The sequence below is a fragment of the Drosophila takahashii genome, chromosome 2L, assembly GCF_030179915.1.
Source record: "Drosophila takahashii strain IR98-3 E-12201 chromosome 2L, DtakHiC1v2, whole genome shotgun sequence".
Taxonomy (NCBI): domain Eukaryota; kingdom Metazoa; phylum Arthropoda; class Insecta; order Diptera; family Drosophilidae; genus Drosophila; species Drosophila takahashii.
The window spans coordinates 16738896-16759545 of NC_091678.1; the positions used below are offsets into that span (position 1 = coordinate 16738896).

The window sequence follows — 20650 nt, forward strand, 5'->3', positions numbered from 1 at the left end:
TTTAAAATTAATTGAATAATGTGAAAAACATTTTTTACGAGAGGATAGAGAGTACAAAAATGTAACGCTTAAAACTCAAAAAAAGTTATTTACTTTGGAAGCTAGTGTAATTTGAATAATTCAGAAAAAGTTTCCCCATTGTCAAGCGGATAATGTTCCCACTTAAAAGATTAGATTTTAAAATATGCGGAATAATTATCAAGACCAATTTACAACGCTTAATCAAAGTTTAATCAAATCAGCAAGAGCCATCGATAAGACTAACTAAAAACATAGCACGTTCGAGCCATTTAGTTCTTATCTAACCGCGGTTCCAAGATGTTGTTTAAGTTTTGCAAGTGCACTGATTCCTCTGGAACCGGGGGTTCAACAAATCTAGCTTTACTGATGTCCCTACTACTTGGTAATTAATTTAAATTAATCAGCATCATTGTCTCGGTCGGTATTATACCCTTACACAGGGGAATTATATAAAATGTATATGGGAATGCAGTAAATTTAAAGGATTAATGTTTTATTTTAATCGTTCCTTTTTAAGCAGATTTGCAGATATGTGAATATATATATTAATATATGAGGACTAAGTCTAATCGTTTCAGGATGATTTTTTAAATATTCCTAAAATCAAAAAATTTAATTTTCTTAGACAACTCAGTATTTCTTAATAAATCGCTTTATAAAAAAATTGCTTGAATTTTTTAAACTGTTGTTATAAAAAAATCATTCTCGAAATAACTTCTAGGGTGTATCAACTTCGGCGTTTAGAAGATGACTTCATTTCTCGTTATTCTCATTTCTGTTTGCTCTCCGCGTCTGCGCTTTGGAGTCGCTGACAGAATGAAGCAAAATATTGTTGTGCAGTTGCATTACCATTACAGCATTCGGTGAAAGTGGACTAAGATCACAGCGTAGCGCATTCCATAAAAATTATCATAACAATTGGAATTAATTTCCCTCCATTCACGCATACACTTCTACAGAGAAGTAAACAAATTGATATTGTAGTGCTTTGTCTTTGCCCTGCGTGCCAGCAGTAGGCAAGGTAAGGAAGCCAATGGGCTTATCTATTCTCCCATATAATGCCCTCTGTGCGTCCCATTGTTCAATTATGGAATATTAATACCATATTATTCGCCCACTCGCAGTGCTCGTGGCCAAAATCAATGGGGCTGCTCTGAACGCGAGCAATTATCAGTACCAAGTGGTCGAGCAAAGAACTCCAATCGATCCGCAGATCGTGCATTTATTGCTGAAAGATTCGGATATGGTTAGGGTATGGGGCACAAACCTGACCGCCATCACCTGGGCACATGCGGTCAACAGTCAACAGTTGCTGGACGAAGTCCTCACAGAATCAGGTAAGAATGCCGCTAAAACTATAGAATTAAATATTATAAAAATCCTCCTTTAAAAGCCAACATCGACTTTATTGAGGCGGATATTGTTCTGGGCAAACTGAATGGCGAGGGCGAGGATCTGCCCGTCATGGCTCATCCTCCAGCAGTCATCTCAGATCTCACGCTATCGGAATTCCTGAATCAGATCATGGAATTCAACCGGAACCACGAGGGACTGGAAAAAGGCGTCAAACTCGATTTCAAGTCCATCGAGGTTTTCGAGGGCTCCCTGGACATACTGGACAAAAATATTCCTAGCGTGAGTTAAGAAATTACATTTTTTTAAGATACTGGCAAAACATGATTTAGTCTAGAATTAATTTTTTTTTCATGAGTTAGCAAAAGATTTAAATCAAGATAGAACGATATAGTCGGGTGCCCCGTTACTCAGCTAAAAGGAGTGCGAGGTAGATGGAGATATAAAACATTGATCGGGCATAACTTTTTTACGAATGTTCCAATTTGAAAAATTTCTTCTACTTTTCGATAGGTATAAATATACACAACCAAATTGCATTTATACTTCTCGGAAATCTTTAAAGGTGTGGGCGCAAGATACATTTTAAAATCGTTTGTGGGCGATTGTGTTAATTTCAATTTAAACATGAATTTTAAATAGGAATTACAAAACTTGGGGATATATTAAAATGGATAAATTCCACCAAGAATAATAGAAGAATCTAAAAAAAAGCAAAAGTTAAATATTAATAACTCCCCTTGTTTTACAGATGACCTACCCTGTTTGGATAAACGCCGACATCCTAAGTGGTCCCGTGGATCAGAACAAAACAGTGCCTGTGGATGCGGATCGTTTTTTTGCTGGCTGCATGCGCTACAAGCAGGCGGTGCTCTCCATCGGTTGGACAACCAACTGGGGCGCCGACTTCCGCGATGGCGAGTACACGCAGGATCAATGCGATGCCATGCTGGAATCCCTGACCGCCAACAATGTCCTCTCCACCGGCCAGGGCATCACCTTTCCCGTGCGCGCTGGAATCGCAGCCAACAGCCAGGAGCAACTGCATCGACTGGTTGCCGCTGTGAACGAGACGAACGAAAGCACTCTGACCATCTGGTCATCGGCCGGCGACTATGTGGATGTGGAAAAGCTGCGCCAGCTGATCTTCGGCTTTGGGTTGGAACGAGTCTACCTGGACGTGCCGGAGGAGCTGGCCTCACAATTGGATCTGGGAAATCCAGGCAACGGAGCCAGCACCTTCAAGTCCCTGTTCAGCTTTAGCTTCGTTAGCCTTTGCTTTTGGGCACTTTCCAGTTGGCTCCAGCGAATATAATAGTGTTCACCAAGTGATTTAAATACATAGGTACCATTGTCAATTGAACAATTTTTATACAACATCACAATCTTAGTAATTGGGTAATAAAAAGTTAATCTTTAATATATCGATTGCTTTATTTTCTTCTGTTAAATGGAATTTTTGGAAATCGCATTGGGTTCATAGACTATATTACAATTCAATTATTATTCATTTAAAATTCATAGGTCTTACAGATGTAATCAAAATTATTTAGGGGCAATAATGTTTATAAGCAACATGTTTTCATTTTAAAATGTATTTTATCAATTGTGTTTTGACAATAAAATGTGTTAATAACAACAACATATTTATAATCCCAACATTAAATGGATTTTATATATTCTTCTTTAAATTCAAAATACGATATGTTTCGAAATTAATGGTAGGGCATTCATATTTTATGATTTTATGTTTTTATATTTATTCTGTTCTATAAATTTATCTTAAGGAATTTTTGGAAATATTTCCGGGTTTCACAGCTGTGCTCTACTATCTAAGTCTTACACTGATTGACATACATATTTACATAGGATATGCGAAATCTTTGCAGTGTTAGTGTTATTTGTACAAGACTTAAAACAAGAATTGCCTAGTCTCAAGCCTAACTAAATGAGCAAAGGTGAAATCTCCTCGCTCCCTATGTTCTGTTCAATATGTTTTCTTTATCACTTCATTCTCAACTTTGATTAACACGTAAATTATCGCCTTACAAAAGTTATGCAGTTTCGTATAAATATAAATACTTTGGGCATGCGCAGTTTTAGCTTCAACAATTTAGGGAAATGAGTGATCGTATAATGGGGCGCCTAACAACTCGCTCTATTTACAGTTTAGTTTAGCCTACTAAAATAGTTAATGACTTTTGCTTGGGTTTTCTGCTTTTTTTTTTTTGGCACTAAAATAAATAATCTTATTAATCTCTCTCGCTGTCTGCAGAGCGTGCAGATGTGTTGAGGGAACTCCTAATGTGCGTGCTAATGTGGTATGCGATGTGTTCCGGAGCAAAGTCCTCGGTGAGCAATTGGTTCCAGCCTCTGTGGCATGGTTAAGGCAGAATGGCTTCATCACTTTATGCTATTCTAAGCTACGGCGACGTAAATGAGTCTTAGACAGATGATCGTTGGTGGCACCGTCAGAAAGGCCTGATGCCAACGCAAGTATTATCTAACTAAAACATCGGGCGTGTCCTCGCCGATCAGTCGTTCCCTGGCCGAGCTCTCCGTAATCCCGCTCTCCTCCCTCAATCCCGAATCGCGATTATAATCCAGCAGGCGCACTCCAACGCGGTCGTTGCCCGGTGAACTGGTAGTGTTGCGGAAAAGCTGGCACACCGGAGCCGTGGCTTCAGTTGAATTTACTCCAAAGGCGGCCAGAGGATTAAAGGCACTGGCCTTGGCCTTGGCCTTGGGATCGCTTTGACAGAAGTGCGTCACCTGGCGCGTCGGGTACCAGCAGGTGCATATGAGACCACCGGCCAGCAGGATGCCGGTTATAATCTGTCCCACCAGGACAATCAGCGGAACCAGCGCGATGTCGGCGGCGATTTCCTCTGAGACCCGAACGCGTTCCTCGCACCACATCATGGGAATCATGACCGTTGGCACATTTGAGTAGAGGCTGAAACAATAAATAGGTTAGTTTCAGTAACAATAAGGAAACTATACTATATATAATTATAATTAATTATAATACAGATCGAAACATTGTTTTTTACCCATATGAATTACATTTTTATAACAAAATTCTGAAATAGTTTTGCTAAAAGCTGCCTACGAAATGTTGTTTTAAAATATTTAGGAATTCATCTTTTTTGGAAAATAAAAAAAAAGATTTTTGTTTAGTTCAGTGAAGTCTAAGTAAATTTAACTCAAAAATTAATTATAATACAAATCGAAATTAAATTTTTCTAACAAAATATTGAAATAATTTTTCTAAAAGCTGACTACGAAATTTTGTTTTAAAATATTTAAGAATTCATCTTTTTTGGAAAATAAAAAAAAGATTTTTGTTTAGTTCAGTGAATTCTAAGTAAATTTAACCCAAAAATTGTTTAAAAACAAATGTCAAAATCTCTTTAATTTGTGGTTACTTACTTGCTACCCGGAATGGGCTCCATGTAGTAGTTGGCCTGGAAGCCACCGCCCACGTCCATGGGCACGCCCGCATTGGGTTCCAGCGTCATGAAAAACTCGTGCTTCTCGCGTTCCGGTCGCAGACCTTCGATGGCCTCCAGATAGCTGGGATCCGCCATGTAAAAGTGCGGGAACGACATGTAGACGGATGCGTTGAAGGCGCAGGGTCCAATGTTGATCACTCCGATGGGCATACACTTGCCGCCGACGCAGTAGCAACTCGTCTCCGGGTGCAGTGTTCCATTGTCCACGGCGTGGGCAGTGCCACTGAACTTGTAGGCGGTCACGCCATGCACGGTGACGGTTTCCGTGTAGTCCAGCGGTATGGCCCGGCACATCTTGGGCATGTACATGTAGACGCTGTCCTCGGTGCTAAGGTTGGGCGGAAAGAACTCGCCCATGGAACCGTGAACCTTCCCGCAGCTGCCCTCAAAGGCTCCCGTGTGGGTTAGATTATTCCACGTATGAATCTGGCCCATTTTGGCAATATCGTCGACACCGGTAAACATGTTAATGTCTCCATCGAAGCTGGAACTGCCATTACGCGGGTATTGGAAGCCTACGCGCGTGTAGGGAACATCTTGGGGGCGAAAGAACTTGCCCACTTTTATGAATTGGTGCTCGTAGCCCTTGAAGAGCATTTCATCAACTGTTTTCGTGACGGTCACTTCCTGATCATAGGCATTATTAGCAATGTTTACTCCAACTTTCGCAAGCCAGTTTTCAGCGGCACGTTTACCAGCAGCCTGTAATAAAAGGAATACATGTTTATATAATTTATAAAACATAAATATTTGGTATAAGGTTTAATAACATGTTACTAATGTTAAACCATTGTATTTATATTCCTGTAGTTGCTGAAGTTCGACGTTTTTTTTCAAGAACTTACGTGGGCTACTGTGTTGACTGTAGTGACAATATCCGACAAACTTCCGTTGCTGCCGGCAGCATCGAAGTAGAACCAGGATTTCTTATGGAACGACACTGAAGCGTTCTGATTGTGCCATTCGATGTCCACCTTGTCGGGTTGCTCTCGAAACCGGTAGGGTCCCAGTTGTTCGAATCGCGGCTTTTTGCCTGATCCCACATAAAAGTCCTGCGGATTCGTCCAGTTAAAGAGGTAGACATCAAAGTTGAGAGGCAGCGGGGAGACCTTCCAACCCTCAAATGATCGTGATGTGGGCGTCAGGGCCATTTCCTAAAAAGGCAAAATATATATTATTTTTGGATAAACTTGACATTGAATTAAATAATTATAATGATCGATCAATATTCAATGATAAACGATTTACATAATAAGTTGCATGTTATAATTGAGGATAACTGGTTGATAAATTGTCATAGCAATGGAATTCGTTGATGAAAAATTGCGCATTGAATTTATGAACGATGTGCATATTGAACAACCACCGATCAAAGTTCACGAATGATCTGTGCAATTGGTATCCGCTGGAGGTTCCATAATTGATACGGAATATTTCGAAGGGAGAACTTGTGCATATGGGCACTTCCAAAAAAAAGTCCACCAAGCCAAAAACCTTGAAACTTGAATAAAACATATTTCCACATGATTTTGCCCCGATATTAGTTTCTAATTAGTTGGATACTGAGCTTAACTACAAATTTGGAGTATAGTTTGATTATTTTTATGACAAACCCCACCAATATACGCAAAAATCAGTTTTTGGCTATTTTTTTGTTATTTTTTGGTCCTGTCTTCTGTTGTAAATTTATCCTATAGGAATGCTAATATGTGACATTTTTCTGTACTGAATGCTTTATTCACATGCTAAACTATTAAGTTAAAAGCAAAACATCCAGCAATTGAGAGAAAGAGGTAAAGAAATCCGCTTTACAAAACAGTCGGAAAAAATGTCCCGAGCGACATGTCCCGAGCGAATGTGGTTGAAACTGCATAAAAAAAAAACGGCAAAGAATTTTTGAGTAAAACCAAAAGCATTTCACAGCGACATGTTTGAACAACATTCTAAAAAAAATCGCATTCAAATATTCCATCAGAATTCGCTAATTTCTGGTGTTGTATGAACTTCCCCGAAATCCACTTCTATTTTTGTCCCGAGCGAATACGGCAGTTTTTTACCGATATTTTAAAAACTAAAAGTGGTACAAAATTAAGATTTTTACCAAAAATAGAGCTTGGGAAGAGTGAAAAGAAAAGCCCCTAATTAAAATTAAAATCCATTGTTTTACAATTTTTTTTCTACTTTAAAGGTGTGCAAATGTCCCGAGCGACATTTTGGAAGTGCCCATATTGAAATTGCCTTTGAACAATTGACTTACTGTTCGCTTCAGACATATGGGCTTTTTCAGGGGCGGCGAACATATTTTAACGCAAAAAAAACTATAGAGAAAAAAATAATATTTTTTTGTGATTCAGTAGCATTTATTTAAAATTTATATGAATCACAAAATAATTATAAACTTATATTAAAACTTCTTAAAAAATAAAATTACAAAAAGGTTTTTCCTGTTTGATTTAATAACATATTTTTTCGTGATACGAATAACATTCTAGGAAGCATTTATCAACTTCCAAAAAAAAATATTTTAGATTATGGCCCATATGCCGTATGCCATATGTATACGAAATTCTTTAAAAATCTTACAAATAAACTTGAATGGGATTTTGACCTGAGCAAAAGAAAGTTATTTTTTAGTAACAAATCGTTATATTTTGAATGCAAATTCCTGCTACTTTGTATGGCTCTATCTCCGCAAAAACTGCAGGTGCTGGTGCGATTACATGCGTTCCCTGGTCGACTGCTATCAGCCGTCAATCATTGTAAGCCAGAATGACAGACTTAACGATTGTCTGGATCGTAGACCGGTGGGCCACCATTTTGTATTGCCCAGAACCCTATAATCTTTATAATTGGAACTGCGACTGGGCTACAGGAAATGACTAAACTGATAAAATGAAATTCGAATTGGGTTCTAAGCGGTTTTGCCAATATTCACAACAAGCCCTGTGTAATCCTAATGGATTACACATGTCTGCCTGGACTCGAATTGAAGTAGAGCACAGGTGTTCGGTCAGGGTCATTGGACCTAGACAAGTGTGGTTACATGCCAGGTCTGGATGGTTAAGGCCATTTATGAACCTTTTTCGCCATATATTCATTATGTATACGTATGGAAGCGAAAAGCGTTGTCTAATCGAACACATGGCTATCGCTAAATGGGTTATTTTTTCAGGTTTTGTCCGAGATAAGATAGCAAAACCCAGTGCATTTTCGCGGCCGCAACTCCAACATTTCGAATGGAATTTCCGCCTATACAGAAACAAGCAACATCGGGGGAAAACTTCAATTTTGGATTATTGACCCCGCATTGAATCCCGTGATTCACATTGACAGCTGTGCCCTTTTTTGATAAAGTCAATTAATCACTAACTATTATTAGTCGCCTTGAGTAAGCATAAAATCAAAAAAGGAATCATGATCAACATTTTCGTGACTCAAATAACACCTGGCCAACCGAAAAATTATCACATTGATTAATTTTGATTGATGGTTATTTTGGAATTTTACAATGTTTCTGTTATTTAAGGAGGATAAGAAAAAGTAAGAAAATTTAGTGTTTCTGTATAGTACATTGTTGATATACAGTGAGTCACATTAATATTCGGTTTTTTTTTTTTGTCAACTTCAGACGTGAATAAAAAGTTTGAAACTAATAAAACAAAAAATCAAATAATGCAGAAATAAAGCTTTTTTTATTACCTTTTCATAGATATATATATGTTATTACTTTTTTTAAAATTTAACTGAGAAACATGCATAAACGAAAGAAATGCCGAATATTGGGGCCACATTAATATTCGGTTTTCCCTTTTTGTACTAAAAATCAAAAAAATTATTTAGGAAATAAACTAAATTTGACATTTGAAATGCTAGCCATTATTGTCTATGGTATCGTTTAAATATTTTGGCATACTTTAAAATTTTTTTTTGCCTATTCTGGGCCAGTTTTTCCAACCTAAAAAAAAGATGTACGGGATAATGTCAAAAAAGTTTGCAAAGGTACAACAAATTCTCGATTTTTTTTTTTTAATTTATGGTTAAACCCCTAGCCTTTAACTAGAAATCAGTTTCAGCGCAATCCATTCATCACACCAAAAAAAGTGGATAGGTACAAAACAGAGTCGCTCAGAAGAAGCGTTTTGCTGCTTGATTCCATACAAAACTTAAGGAAAAATGAATTTTCGAGCGACTCTGCTTTTGTACCCATCCATTTTTTTTGGTGTGATGAATGGATTGCGCTGAAACTGATTTCTAGTTAAAGGCTAGGGGTTTAACCATAAATTAAAAAAAAAAAATCGAGAATTTGTTGTACCTTTGCAAACTTTTTTGACATTATCCCGTACATCTTTTTTTTAGGTTGAAAAAACTGGCCCAGAATAGGCAAAAAAAAAATTTTAAAGTATGCCAAAATATTTAAACGATACCATAGACAATAATGGCTAGCATTTCAAATGTCAAATTTAGTTTATTTCCTAAATAATTTTTTTGATTTTTAGTACAAAAAGGGAAAACCGAATATTAATGTGGCCCCAATATTCGGCATTTCTTTCGTTTATGCATGTTTCTCAGTTAAATTTTAAAAAAAGTAATAACATATATATATCTATGAAAAGGTAATAAAATAAGCTTTATTTCTGCATTATTTGATTTTTTGTTTTATTAGTTTCAAACTTTTTATTCACGTTTGAAGTTGACAAAAAAAACAAGAGAGAACGCTATAGTCGGGTTGTTGTCCCGACTATCTAATACCCGTCACTCAGCTAAAGGGAGTGCGAACGCTGTGTCGGGTTGGTGTCCCGACTAATAATCGTAAGTCAGCTAAAGGGAGTGCGAGGGAGATAGATATATAATTTTTGATTGCGTATAACTTTTTAATGAATGGTCCGATTTGAAAAATGTCTTCTACATTTCGATAGGTATAAATATACACAACAAAATTGCATTTATACTTCTCGGAAATCTTTAAAGATGTGGGCGCAGGACCCATTTTAAAATCGTTAGTGGGCGATTGTGGGCGTTAGAGGGGGCGTGGCGCTGGGCTAAAATAAACTTGCGCTGCGTAGGAAGCCAAAGAATATGTGTGGGAAATCTCAACCTTCTAGCTTTTGTAGTTTCTGAGATCTCAGCGTTCATACAGACGGACAGACAGACAGACAGACAGACAGACAGACAGACAGACGGACAGACGGACAGACGGACAGACGGACATGGCTAGATCGACTCGGCTAGTGACCCTGATCAAGAATATATATACTTTATGGGGTCGGAAACGCTTCCTTCTAGCTGTTACATACTTTTGCACGAATCTAGTATACCCTTTTACTCTACGAGTAACGGGTATAAAAACCGAATATTAATGTGAGTCACTGTAATTAGAGTCTTGCATTTAAGTATGACACATAAGTTACATAGGTCGGTCTAGGTGATTTTTTATAATGTTAATACGCTTTTAAAAAAGATTCCTTGTCTTAGTTCATTGCACTAAAGTTTAAGGGGAATGCTTTTCAATAAGAGCTTTAATTCCCGTGACTAAGCACTCTACATATAGCGAATAAACACAACGATAGCATTAACATGCTAATTAAAAGCACAGACTTTCGTATAGGATCTCCTAATGGGATCTTTAAAGTGACTTACAAACCTATCGACAAGTTTGATGGATCATTTCGAATATTGCTAGGTTTAGTCCGTATCTTATCTGATGGTTTCGGGTGATTTTTATTACTCGAACACCTGCACACAATCAATTTTCAGTGTCTTCGAAAGAAATTTTAATTGTCTTCAATCAATGGAAGAAATTGGTTCCTGTCGAACCAAATTGGTATGTAAATGTGCCTCCCAGTTGACCTTTGCACATTTTGCCAATTTGCCGGTTTGCGAAACTTAACCCAAGGGTCTCAGAATCGATTGCAATCAACGCCGATAAGATGGGATCGAACCGATGGCAGATATTAATAGGTGGGGAGTACTAACCTTGCCGCGGGCGCGTGTAAACATATCGATAAAGTTGCGGAAGAGGTAAATCCCACTGGCAATGCAGCAGATCCCAAGAACGACGATGCCCAGTCGGGCCCAGTGACGCGCCCGTGATGTCATCTTGATGTGTCCGCCTCTTGATGTTGGTGCTGGGGATCGATGTTCTATATAGAGGGGCGTCTTCCTCGACCGATCTCTTGCTTCGCACTGAGTGTGGAACCCTCGCCACGGTTACGATCCCGTTATTAGCGTCTATATGGGGAGAGAGTAAGAGAGTGAGAGAGTGGCGTGGAAGTGAGAAATGCGGGCTTATCGCTCGTCTGGCTGAAAGACCACTGTACAGTCTTATCACACTTTCGAGGCCCAGCAGGCTCGACACCCGACTTTCTGAGGATCGGGGAACTCCGGGCAGAGAATAACATTACATTACGGAGAGAGAGACAGAGAGCGTTGGATCACGCGCCGCCGCATAAAGAGCGATCACAAAGTCGAGCTGCGACGTAATTATATACATTTTCTGTCTAATTGTAATAAAGTTTTCACTTTGCACTAAGCGAACCGCAAACTAAATAAGTACTAAAATGAATACCTAGAAGTGTCAAACAGGCATAAGTAAGCATGTGAATCTACAGTAAAGCTTTTATTACATGGAACCAGCGAAAGAATCTGTCTAACTCCTAACACAACAAATTAGTTTTAAAAAGACATTCTGGAGTATAATATCCCAGTTATAGATGTATGACTGTACGAAGTTAAAATTAACGAAATAATTGCCTATATGTACAAATGTCAATATACATGTACATTGTAAATATGTAAGGTATTGTTTTTTGGGGGTTGCTTTAAACCGGTCCGAAGGGCTGGCTTAAATAAGTAAATTATTCTCTCCAATACTGGTATTACGTCAGGAGGTACCAGAGCATGAAGCCAGAGTTATCAATACACAGAATCTAAATTCAGACTATAGTATTTTTATATAGAACACTGATTAGCCACACTTAGTCACTAAGTTGTGTTTGCACGTCTTTCACCGTTGGCATAATACCTTTGAAATGTTAAGCGTAACATGACCCTGTTAGCAAATCAATGTTGCTTTTATAGGTCAGTACTAGAACAACAAGTTGCTAAGTTATAAAAAAAACTATTAATTTATAAATGCTCTCTTCAAATAAAATGTACTGATTAGGGTTTTTAAAAGTAAGATTTCTAAGAAACATTCCAAGCCACTTTATCTTCTTGAATTCTGACACCACCGTAAAGAATACAAAAAAAAGCACCGTACTACTACCATTGAAAGGAGGGTTTTTTCTGTTTGCTGACTCCGAACTTTAGTACAATCGATTCGAGGTTTTTATTTCCGTTTGCTGACTCCGAACTTTAATACTATTATTGATGTTTTCAGGTTGGAAAGTCCGTGATTCACCGCGGCGGCACATTCCTCGAGTATTATTTGTTTTGATTCGCGACTGTGGGAGTGGATCGAAAACACGTTCACCTCTCCATATTTCGAATTCAGTAAAACGTATTCCATACCCTGACACAACCATAAATCCGTAGTGCGCAAGGGCGGGATGTGGGGGTGGGGGCGTTATAGTGAATATTGTTTACACTTCTTGGGGCTGGTTAGCAACCGCTGGCTGAGGGGGATTTCTGGCCTTAGTTACCGCCATTATTGGTGATAATTCAACGATTTTTAAATATATATACAGTGTTTTTCGTACATATAGCACACACGTACTGCGTTCGATGACTTTTTTGCTTTTTGTTACTAATGCACACGTAGCGAGGTTAAGAGAAAAACCCGTTTTTGTTGTGGTTACTTTTCTTTATCTACAGCAATGCCACCCCACTGGCCACGCCCACCCCCCTGCCGCCGCCCGCTTTTGCGCTCTGATTATTTCGCGCTTTACTACACCAGATTATGAACTTCACATTCACATACTGCCCAATCATTTGGCCAAACATCAATCACGCGAATTTCGCACAATTGCGATTTTCAACGGGTAATGAACGTGAAAATATTAACAACACTAGTTGTATCCTTGAACCTTGGCCGTCACTTCCGCAACCTGTTGACAATGTTTTCTGTGTTTGCTCATCGGGCTGCTTTATTTGCTCTTTTAGCCTAAAAATAACCCCCAACACAGTGCAATGTGCCAACGAAAATATACATAATTCGTACTTTGCATACGCTTATTCACACATTTTGCCTTTTCATCGCCATGCGTCATAGTTTTGGAATGCACAACTCCTTATCCACATTTCAACATTCACGCAAAAGTTAAGAACTATTATGTGGTTCTTTTTGTGTTTGCCTAAAAAAATTATCTAAATGAGCAGTAAAAAGTATTCGAACTCGGGCACGTTTAACTCTCCCGCTTTTGCGCGCTCTCTCTCCCTCTCTCTTGTTCTCCACTCTCTTTCCTTGTTTTTCATATTATTCTTACATTTTCTTGCAGTTTGTTGTTTATTAATTTATAACAATTTTTCCACTTGCACGACACGTTTCCGATTTCTTTCAAATACTTTTCAATTGATATCAATTTTAATTGCAGCGGCAGTGTAAATATTGTCTATATAAAAGTCTGCGATCGTTTCTCCGCTGCGTTTGTGTTGTTTTTTCCTCAGCACGCGTCTATTTCTTGCGGTCTGCCGTCTCGCTCCCACTCGCAGGGTTTCGGAAAGGGGGCGACGACGCACCGTTAATTGTTGATCTTGAACTAACGCGCGCGAACGAACGAGAGCGAACGTGTCTGAGCTGCGCCGCGCCTGCGACTAAATAAGTATTTTCCAAAGAGTCGCCACAAGCAGCAATTATTTATTCTTCATTATGGGCCAAAAATCGGCGTCGGCTGGGGCGACTGTCGAATACCCTTGGTCAAAAAATTTGGGGAACAGTGTTACCAGCTGCTATGAGTCATCAAATCCCCCTATAACCCTATAAAATTTCCGATTAATTGAATTGAAGATAGCTTTAAATTATGCGCCCAGCCGATCGGGTACCAAAACTCATTTATTTTCTTGGGTGATTGCAGTGCAAAATTTGCACTGCAAACACTGGAAACATTCCACGTCTCTTTCTAGCATATTTTTTTCTTCTATGGTTTAACCATATTAATTTTAGAACTATCCAGTTTTCTCAATATTTTTTTAAAGTTGTACTTCTAAATTCCCTGATGACTCATTAAAAATCTAAACTAATGGACACAACCAATTGTAGGGTGTTATGAGATAGCGGCGCAAATGAGCAGAGCATAAGTCTCTCGGCGCTCTTTTCTCTCTCTGGTTTTTTGCCAAACCGGTTTTTGGTTTTCTTCAATCGGTTCTGAATCGGGTAAGCGCATCGATGCGATTTCAGGCGATTCAATGTAAACATTTTAGTCATATTATTACATTTAATTTGTGTGTTTTTATTTTGTATTATAAAGTTGCTTGCTGTTTTAGAATCCCTTTGTGCTCACATCCTGGTGCTGCCAGATGTGGGGCCAGCTCATATTGGGTTGGAGCTCCTCCGATGGGTGCTCCGACGTATAATGATCCATCACAAGGAACTTGCAATGAAATGAACTCTTGCAGTAGTATCATAAGTATACTAAAACAAAATTGGTGTTATAAATATTTTGATTGTATTCAATAATTCTATATTTTACCTGATAGATCGGTCTCAGGAACATCAATAACATCAGGAACATCTCCCAGCGGGGGTGGTTCTTCCGGGGATTCAGCAGGAACATCATGAACAGGAGGTTCCTCGATCTCCAGCGGGGAAGATCCCGGGGATTTAGCCGACTGAGGCATCCGCAGACCACTCTGGACTTTGAAGCCCTAATACCCTATAAAACCCAACCAGAAAATCTTAAAAAATTTGTTTCCGCAATCAATGAAACAAATTTTATAGCTTTTGCTATTTATTTGAGTTTACAAGCATTCGATTTCAGGCGGTTCAATGCTAATATTATGCGATTCGTATGCGTAATTATTTCCTCACAGTTTTTTATCAGTAACAAATGAATTATATACTTTCCTTGGTGCTTTATTTAACTGAATGATTCATGTGATAACGCATGCAAACGAACAAGCAATATTAATAAAAAACAAAAACGAGTATGTACATAATCTATAAATTCGATACTCTTCAGGCACCGAGTATTTGAACACCATTAACCATTTATTGGCTTAAACTTTAGACTAGGCAAGAAAAACCCTGCAAACTTAACTTTATGACATTATCCATACTTTATTAAACCTAAATCCTCAGTTAGAATTACCCGTATATTGTAATCCTATCAGCAGCGGCGACTCCTCCACTCCATTATTATACCCGTTACTCGTAGAGTAAAAGGGTATACTAGATTCGTGCAAAAGTATGTAACAGGTAGAAGGAAGCGTTTCCGACCCCATAAAGTATATATATTCTTGATCAGGATCACTAGCCGAGTCGATCTAGCCATGTCCGTCTGTCCGTCTGTCCGTCTGTCTGTCTGTCTGTCTGTCCGTCTGTCCGTATGAACGCTGAGATCTCGGAAACTATAGAAGCTAGAAGATTGGCATTTTGCATGCAGATTCTAGGAATTCCTACGCAGCGCAAGTTTGTTTCAAAATGGTGCCACGCCCCCTCTAACGCCCACCATCGCTTATATACGATTTTAAAAATTTTAATATTTTGGAAAAGTAAAAATGCAGTTTTATTGTGTTTATCAATACCTATCGAAATGTAGAAGAAATTTTTCAAATCGGACCATTCGTTAAAAAGTTATGCGTGATCAACGTTTTCTATCTCTATCTCCATCTCCCTCGCACTCCCTTTACCTGAGTAACGGGTATCTGATAGTCGGGGCACCCGACTATAACGTTCCCTCTTGTTTTTAATGGTGTCAGACGTTCTGCTCGTCTCCAGGGCATTGATCTCGATCTTCTGCATCAGGCTTTTCTGCCAAATAAGCTGGTGGGGATACCAGAAGACCATAAGCACGCCCAGAGCCACGCCTAGAATACCACAGATCTTGCCCACCAATTCTAGGATTGGTATTAACTTTACGTAAGCCAGAAGATCGTCTGTGATGCGCACATTATAATCCGCCCAGATCAATGGGAAGAATGTCTTTCTCGCGTTGCGATAGATTCTGAAAAAAAGGTAAATTAATTTTTAAATTTCTTGAACTGAAATATATATTTTTTGTGTACATATATATTTATGTATGTTTGTATGTATAGCAAGTATGTATGTATGTATAGCAAGAAATTGGAATTTTCAAAAGTCAAAGGCAGTTTCTGCGATGCCAGATGGCGACCGTAACTCCAACGGAACACTTAAAAATTCGGATAAGTCAAGAAATTTATAAAATTTCTCTGGAATGTTTCAACGACATGCTGATAAGTTTTAGATTTGGTGATAGTAAGTCAAGTGGCTTTCCTGTTAAACATTCTTTTCCTCAGAAAAGAAAACTTAAGAAGGGTTTACTTTTTAATACTTCCGGTGTATCACAGAAATTCTAACAGAATTTGGCTTAACAAGATTTCTGTGAAACCGTGATTAAGTGTGTTTTTACTAAAAAGAACTATATTTTAGAGCCTTGATTAAGCTCTACTTACAAATGGGTTTTGGGTTCGTGTGGCTTTCCTGTTAAACATTCTTTTCCTCAGAAAAGAAAACTTAAGAAGCGTTTACTTTTTAATACTTCCGGTGTATCACAGAAATTCTAACAGAATTTGGCTTAACAAGATTTCTGTGAAACCGTGATTAAGTGTGTTTTTACTAAAAATAACTATATTTTAGAGCCTTGATTAAGCTCTACTTACAAATGGGTTTTGGGTTCGACCAACAAATTCGCCATAATGCGGGCCTTGATCTCCAGGAGCATTCCGGTTTTGGGCTCCAACATAATGACCATCTCGTGGCGATCCTTGTCGGGCTTCATGCCCTCCACCTGATCTGCGTAGAAGGGATCGGCTTGATAGAAGTGCGGATAGGAGGCAAAAACTGGCGCCCCATACCAGCAGGAGGATATGTTCAGGAGACCAGATCTCACCTCCTGGCAGTTCTCCTGACAATAGCAACTGTTATCAGGGTTTTCAGTACCTGTAAGGGAAAGGATTTTACGTTTATAATGTCCATTTGGGAACAGGAAATAATTGAGATATATAACTTACCATTTGCCATGTTGCGCGCGCTTCCCTTGTACACAAATGCCTCGACGCCTTCGAATAATGTGGTGCCAGAATAGTCCACCTGTAGCTCGCGGCACAGATCCGGCAGGAAGTAGGATATGGGTCTGCCTTTCACCAGCGGTATTGGGTGGAACTCCCCGGCACTACCCTTCAATTTGCACCTGGGACTGGCTTCTGTGACGTTGTTGTAGCGCCATCTAGCTATTTGACCCAGTTTCCTAAACTCATCTCGTCCTGTATAGACATTGTGATGGCCGTAGATTTCCATGCTGCCGTTGCGCTAAAAATTATAAGATTACAATTAGAGCATAAGACAACATTCCTTTAACTACTGAATGAAATTTTATAAATGACGATTGAATTGTTTATACAAAATTATTAAGGTTTCCAAAGACTTTTTATAAAACATGTATGAAATTAAATTAGCAGTAGTATTCCAAGACATTTTTGATTCATTCAACTCAATTCTATTTTTAATGAATTGAATGACTGTAAAATTTATTTCGAATGAATCATTTTAGTCAACCTGTCTGAATTTTATGAATTTGTGAGAATTTGTTTTTGGGACCTTATAGGAACTTCCTATCAAGGACAAATAGTCGAAAAATTTTGAAAAATCAAAGTTAACATAAGTGTATAAAATTCAAGCAGATTAAACCACTAAATTGTGTTGGTATTTCCAACAAACTGGAAAGCCGTTCGATTTTTTTTTTGAGTTTATGCCATTTATCTATTCTTCTAATCTTCTATTATACTCAAAATTCAAAAAGTCAAAGGCAGTTTATCCGATGCCTGATCGCGAATATAGCTCCAATGGAAACACTTGAAAATTCGGATAAGTTAAGAAATTCATGAAATTGGTCTGGGATGTTTCAAAGGAAAAGATTTTTGTATTATAATATCTTGTTATAAGCACTTCTCAATCGACTTACTGGATATGCATAGCCGATCTTCTCATAGGAAAATTTCATCTCCGGAACGAGGCTAGGCGGAACCATTTTGCTCATCTTGATCAGTGGCGTATCGAATCCGTCGAACATCCAATCGCTAGCTGGCCGAATCATTGTCTGCTCCTTGCCGTAAATATTTAAGGCCATCATCATGAGGGATCGGAGCATGGGACTCCAGAGCATCATCTTCTGGTACAAGCCCACGATTAGCAGGTTGGGTGCCACGACGGGATCTGAGGGAAGACCAGCACTGAGATTCGGAACGAAATCGAACCGACTGCGACGCTTGTAGGACACCGTTGAGTTCTCATCGTGCCACTGGACATCGACCTTCTGCATCCGCTCTGTAAAGCGGTAAGGTCCGAGTTCCTCGAATCGCGGCTTCACCGTAGGATCGCCTATGCTCTCTGAGTTTGTCCAATTGAAAATATACAGATCCACGTTTATGTCCATGGAGGGGGACTCCCACAGGCTGCTAATCAGAGTTCCGGGCTTCAGAACCATTAACCACTCGAGCATCCAACGTTCGATCTGCTCCATGTAAACAACCGAGAAAAGACTGAAGGTGGCCAAAAGTAGACCTAACGCACTGGTCCGCAAAATGCGCTGTTTTCCGATCATGGTAGTGGGAGGGGACTTAAGTTATGTCGTATTGCACCTGAAATCAGAAAAATACGCGTGCAATTAAGCTAGCATATAAAATGACCATGCTCAACTAGTTTTGATTAAACCTATAAAAATGGTGTTAATTAATTTACAATGTAGCGATTTCTATGCAGACGAAGTTTTTATACTATAATTATCGTTAGTCAGTTATTCTGTATTTTATGGGGAGTGTGTACATTTTACATAATATTATGGGAATACTAGTATCATGATTCTAGGCAACATTAATTGAACCAACCTTTTAATTTAAATAATAATGGAAAATTTATTCAGAAATGGCAGGAAAAGAAAGTTAAGTGATTATACACTGTTGCAATCGTTTGCAATTAATGAGTACTAATTGGGTTTTATTACATTGAAGTAGCTTAAAGTTAAGTTGCAATTATGTTTTTCCACTCATGTAGGTTATTTACCCAAAAGCGTGCATATTTGAACTTTTTACTAATGCACTATGGGAAAAAGTCTATTTTTTTGGCATAAACTCTAGTTTTAGAGGTACAATTTAGAAATTTTGTATATATACTATTAAGATAAAGCTGTAATTTCGGTTTTTGTTGCTTTTTGAATCGGACCATTGTTTTTATCCACCGCCCACGCCGCATTTTCAAATTAATTGGCAGGGATTTTAAAAAATTTGTATTTGTATTGGTAAGACGGTAAAATAATTTCGGATTACGTTAATTTTTAAAATTTGTCAAAAAAAAAAAAAATTTGGTGTCATGTACAAGAAAAGTGAAATATTATCTTAGAGCAGATGCCAATTTTAGCTTTAACGGGGGTCCAGCTTCTTTATATTTGAGTCCTTTGCAGCCAGGATTTTCACTTGACTTGTCCCTTTCCATGAATTCAATTTTTAAGATTAATGAAAGCCACTTAGATTTTATTTTATTTAAAAAAATATTTTTTTTATGTTTATAAGTTGCTGGATTTAAGTCATTTTTTTGAAAAAACGTGCAAAAAGTTGCAAAAATTATTAGTTTTGCGATATTAAGGATACATTTGGTAATAACTTTGCGTTTTTACCTTTTTGCAACTTTGTGCCATTTATAAGTTGTACACCACGGAACACAAACAAACTTGTTAGTTTTAAGCTAAAAAGATACACATTTAAAACAGTTCACAGTTGGACAACAAGCCATAATAATCAAAACATGTAATCTAAGATACATTTATAAATACCTTTGCTACGATTTGACATGATCAGAAATAATAAACCATTTTGTTGCTCCACAAAATAAGCACTGAAAGTTTGCAAAGATTTTTCACTAATTTACGCACACAACAAAGTCAATCAAACAGCTGACTTTGTTCGTTTATCAACCTTATAGTGTTGCTAGTAAAAAATCTTAGATAACTGTTCTTGGCTAATTAGGGTATGTAAATTCACAAAATATATTTTATTTTTAAAAATAATTTGTAAAATAAGTTGATTTTATGCCAAAAAAATTGACTTTTTTCCCATAGTGTAATGTAATAAATTTGAATTATTAGTTAAACGATTTGTTTATAGTTTAAGTATTTTTTTTACAGACATTTCCTGTTGTTTTTTGTCTGCTTGAGTTACTCATTCTTATCAGTTTTGTTTGTACGCCTTCGAGTTTATCGATTCTTTTAATCTTTAATTCTACAATTTATAACTTGATTTTCTAAAAAGTTATTATTTGGCCTAAATATATTATTAAGAAACTCACTCGTTTGGGGTCTTTGCTCGATGTTGCGTCTGCAGTGCTAGAGATGAAGATTGTCCGATTTCTCCCACTTCCTTATGATTACTGATCTGATCTGATCCGAGTCCAAGTCCACGCAGTAGGGTGGAGGTTATCTGGCACCTCTGATAATGCAACTCAAGTTGCAAATATTCTCGTTGGAATCGCCTTCAAAGAAACTTGTGGAACTATTTTTATTTCATTTAACTCGCGTCCTGACTAGATCAGTGGAGGGAATGGATTGTGCGTTCGAGTATCTGTAAATCTTAGTCTTGGGGTGCGATCAAACCTCTTC

The 20650-nt window shown here is 38.0% G+C and overlaps 3 protein-coding genes across 4 annotated transcripts; 1 reads left to right on the top strand and 2 right to left on the bottom strand.

Moving 5' to 3' along the window:
• Positions 1-321: 321 nt before the first annotated feature.
• On the top strand, positions 322-2796 carry LOC108068300 (protein FAM151B). 2 transcript variants are annotated; one of them, XM_017157764.3, is made up of 4 exons: positions 322-403; positions 1146-1358; positions 1415-1656; positions 2126-2796. In XM_017157764.3, exons 1-4 carry the CDS (start codon positions 388-390, stop codon positions 2687-2689), a joined length of 1035 nt encoding a protein of 344 aa, XP_017013253.2. In that variant the 5' UTR covers positions 322-387; the 3' UTR covers positions 2690-2796. The 2 variants fall into 2 exon arrangements, with proteins under 2 accessions (XP_017013253.2, XP_017013254.2); XM_017157765.3 differs by lacking the exon at positions 322-403 and adding an exon at positions 859-1042.
• Positions 2789-13645, bottom strand: pes (peste). The gene is made up of 5 exons (XM_044395305.2): positions 13313-13645; positions 10863-11117; positions 5735-6043; positions 4807-5591; positions 2789-4330 (listed from the first exon to the last, which is right to left on the bottom strand). Exons 2-5 carry the CDS (start codon positions 10983-10985, stop codon positions 3874-3876), a joined length of 1674 nt encoding a protein of 557 aa, XP_044251240.1. The 5' UTR covers positions 10986-11117; positions 13313-13645; the 3' UTR covers positions 2789-3873.
• Positions 13646-14949: 1304 nt separating this feature from the next.
• LOC123003211 (protein peste) lies at positions 14950-20560 on the bottom strand. The gene is made up of 5 exons (XM_044394984.2): positions 20341-20560; positions 17966-18641; positions 17016-17313; positions 16665-16944; positions 14950-15988 (listed from the first exon to the last, which is right to left on the bottom strand). The coding sequence occupies exons 2-5, from the start codon at positions 18602-18604 to the stop codon at positions 15619-15621; spliced, it is 1587 nt and encodes a 528-aa protein (XP_044250919.2). The 5' UTR covers positions 18605-18641; positions 20341-20560; the 3' UTR covers positions 14950-15618.
• Between the last annotated feature and the right edge of the window lie 90 nt (positions 20561-20650).

What these genes read in the sequence shown, in the direction of transcription:
- LOC123003211 (XM_044394984.2), bottom strand. Translation starts at nt 18,604, where the DNA reads ATGATCGGAAAACAGCGCATTTTGCGGACCAGTGCGTTAGGTCTACTT. An exon ending in AGATCGGCTATGCATATCCA is followed by an intron (nt 17,314 to 17,965) that starts GTAAGTCGATTG and finishes TATAATTTTTAG; the next exon opens with CGCAACGGCAGCATGGAAAT. An exon ending in GTCGAACCCAAAACCCATTT is followed by an intron (nt 15,989 to 16,664) that starts GTAAGTAGAGCT and finishes CCTTTTTTTCAG; the next exon opens with AATCTATCGCAACGCGAGAA.
- pes (XM_044395305.2), bottom strand. Translation starts at nt 10,985, where the DNA reads ATGACATCACGGGCGCGTCACTGGGCCCGACTGGGCATCGTCGTTCTT. An exon ending in CAGTCAACACAGTAGCCCAC is followed by an intron (nt 5,592 to 5,734) that starts GTAAGTTCTTGA and finishes CTTTTATTACAG; the next exon opens with GCTGCTGGTAAACGTGCCGC. An exon ending in GAGCCCATTCCGGGTAGCAA is followed by an intron (nt 4,331 to 4,806) that starts GTAAGTAACCAC and finishes TTATTGTTTCAG; the next exon opens with CCTCTACTCAAATGTGCCAA.
- LOC108068300 (XM_017157764.3), top strand. An exon ending in CGAAGTCCTCACAGAATCAG is followed by an intron (nt 1,359 to 1,414) that starts GTAAGAATGCCG and finishes CTCCTTTAAAAG; the next exon opens with CCAACATCGACTTTATTGAG. An exon ending in TGGACAAAAATATTCCTAGC is followed by an intron (nt 1,657 to 2,125) that starts GTGAGTTAAGAA and finishes CTTGTTTTACAG; the next exon opens with ATGACCTACCCTGTTTGGAT.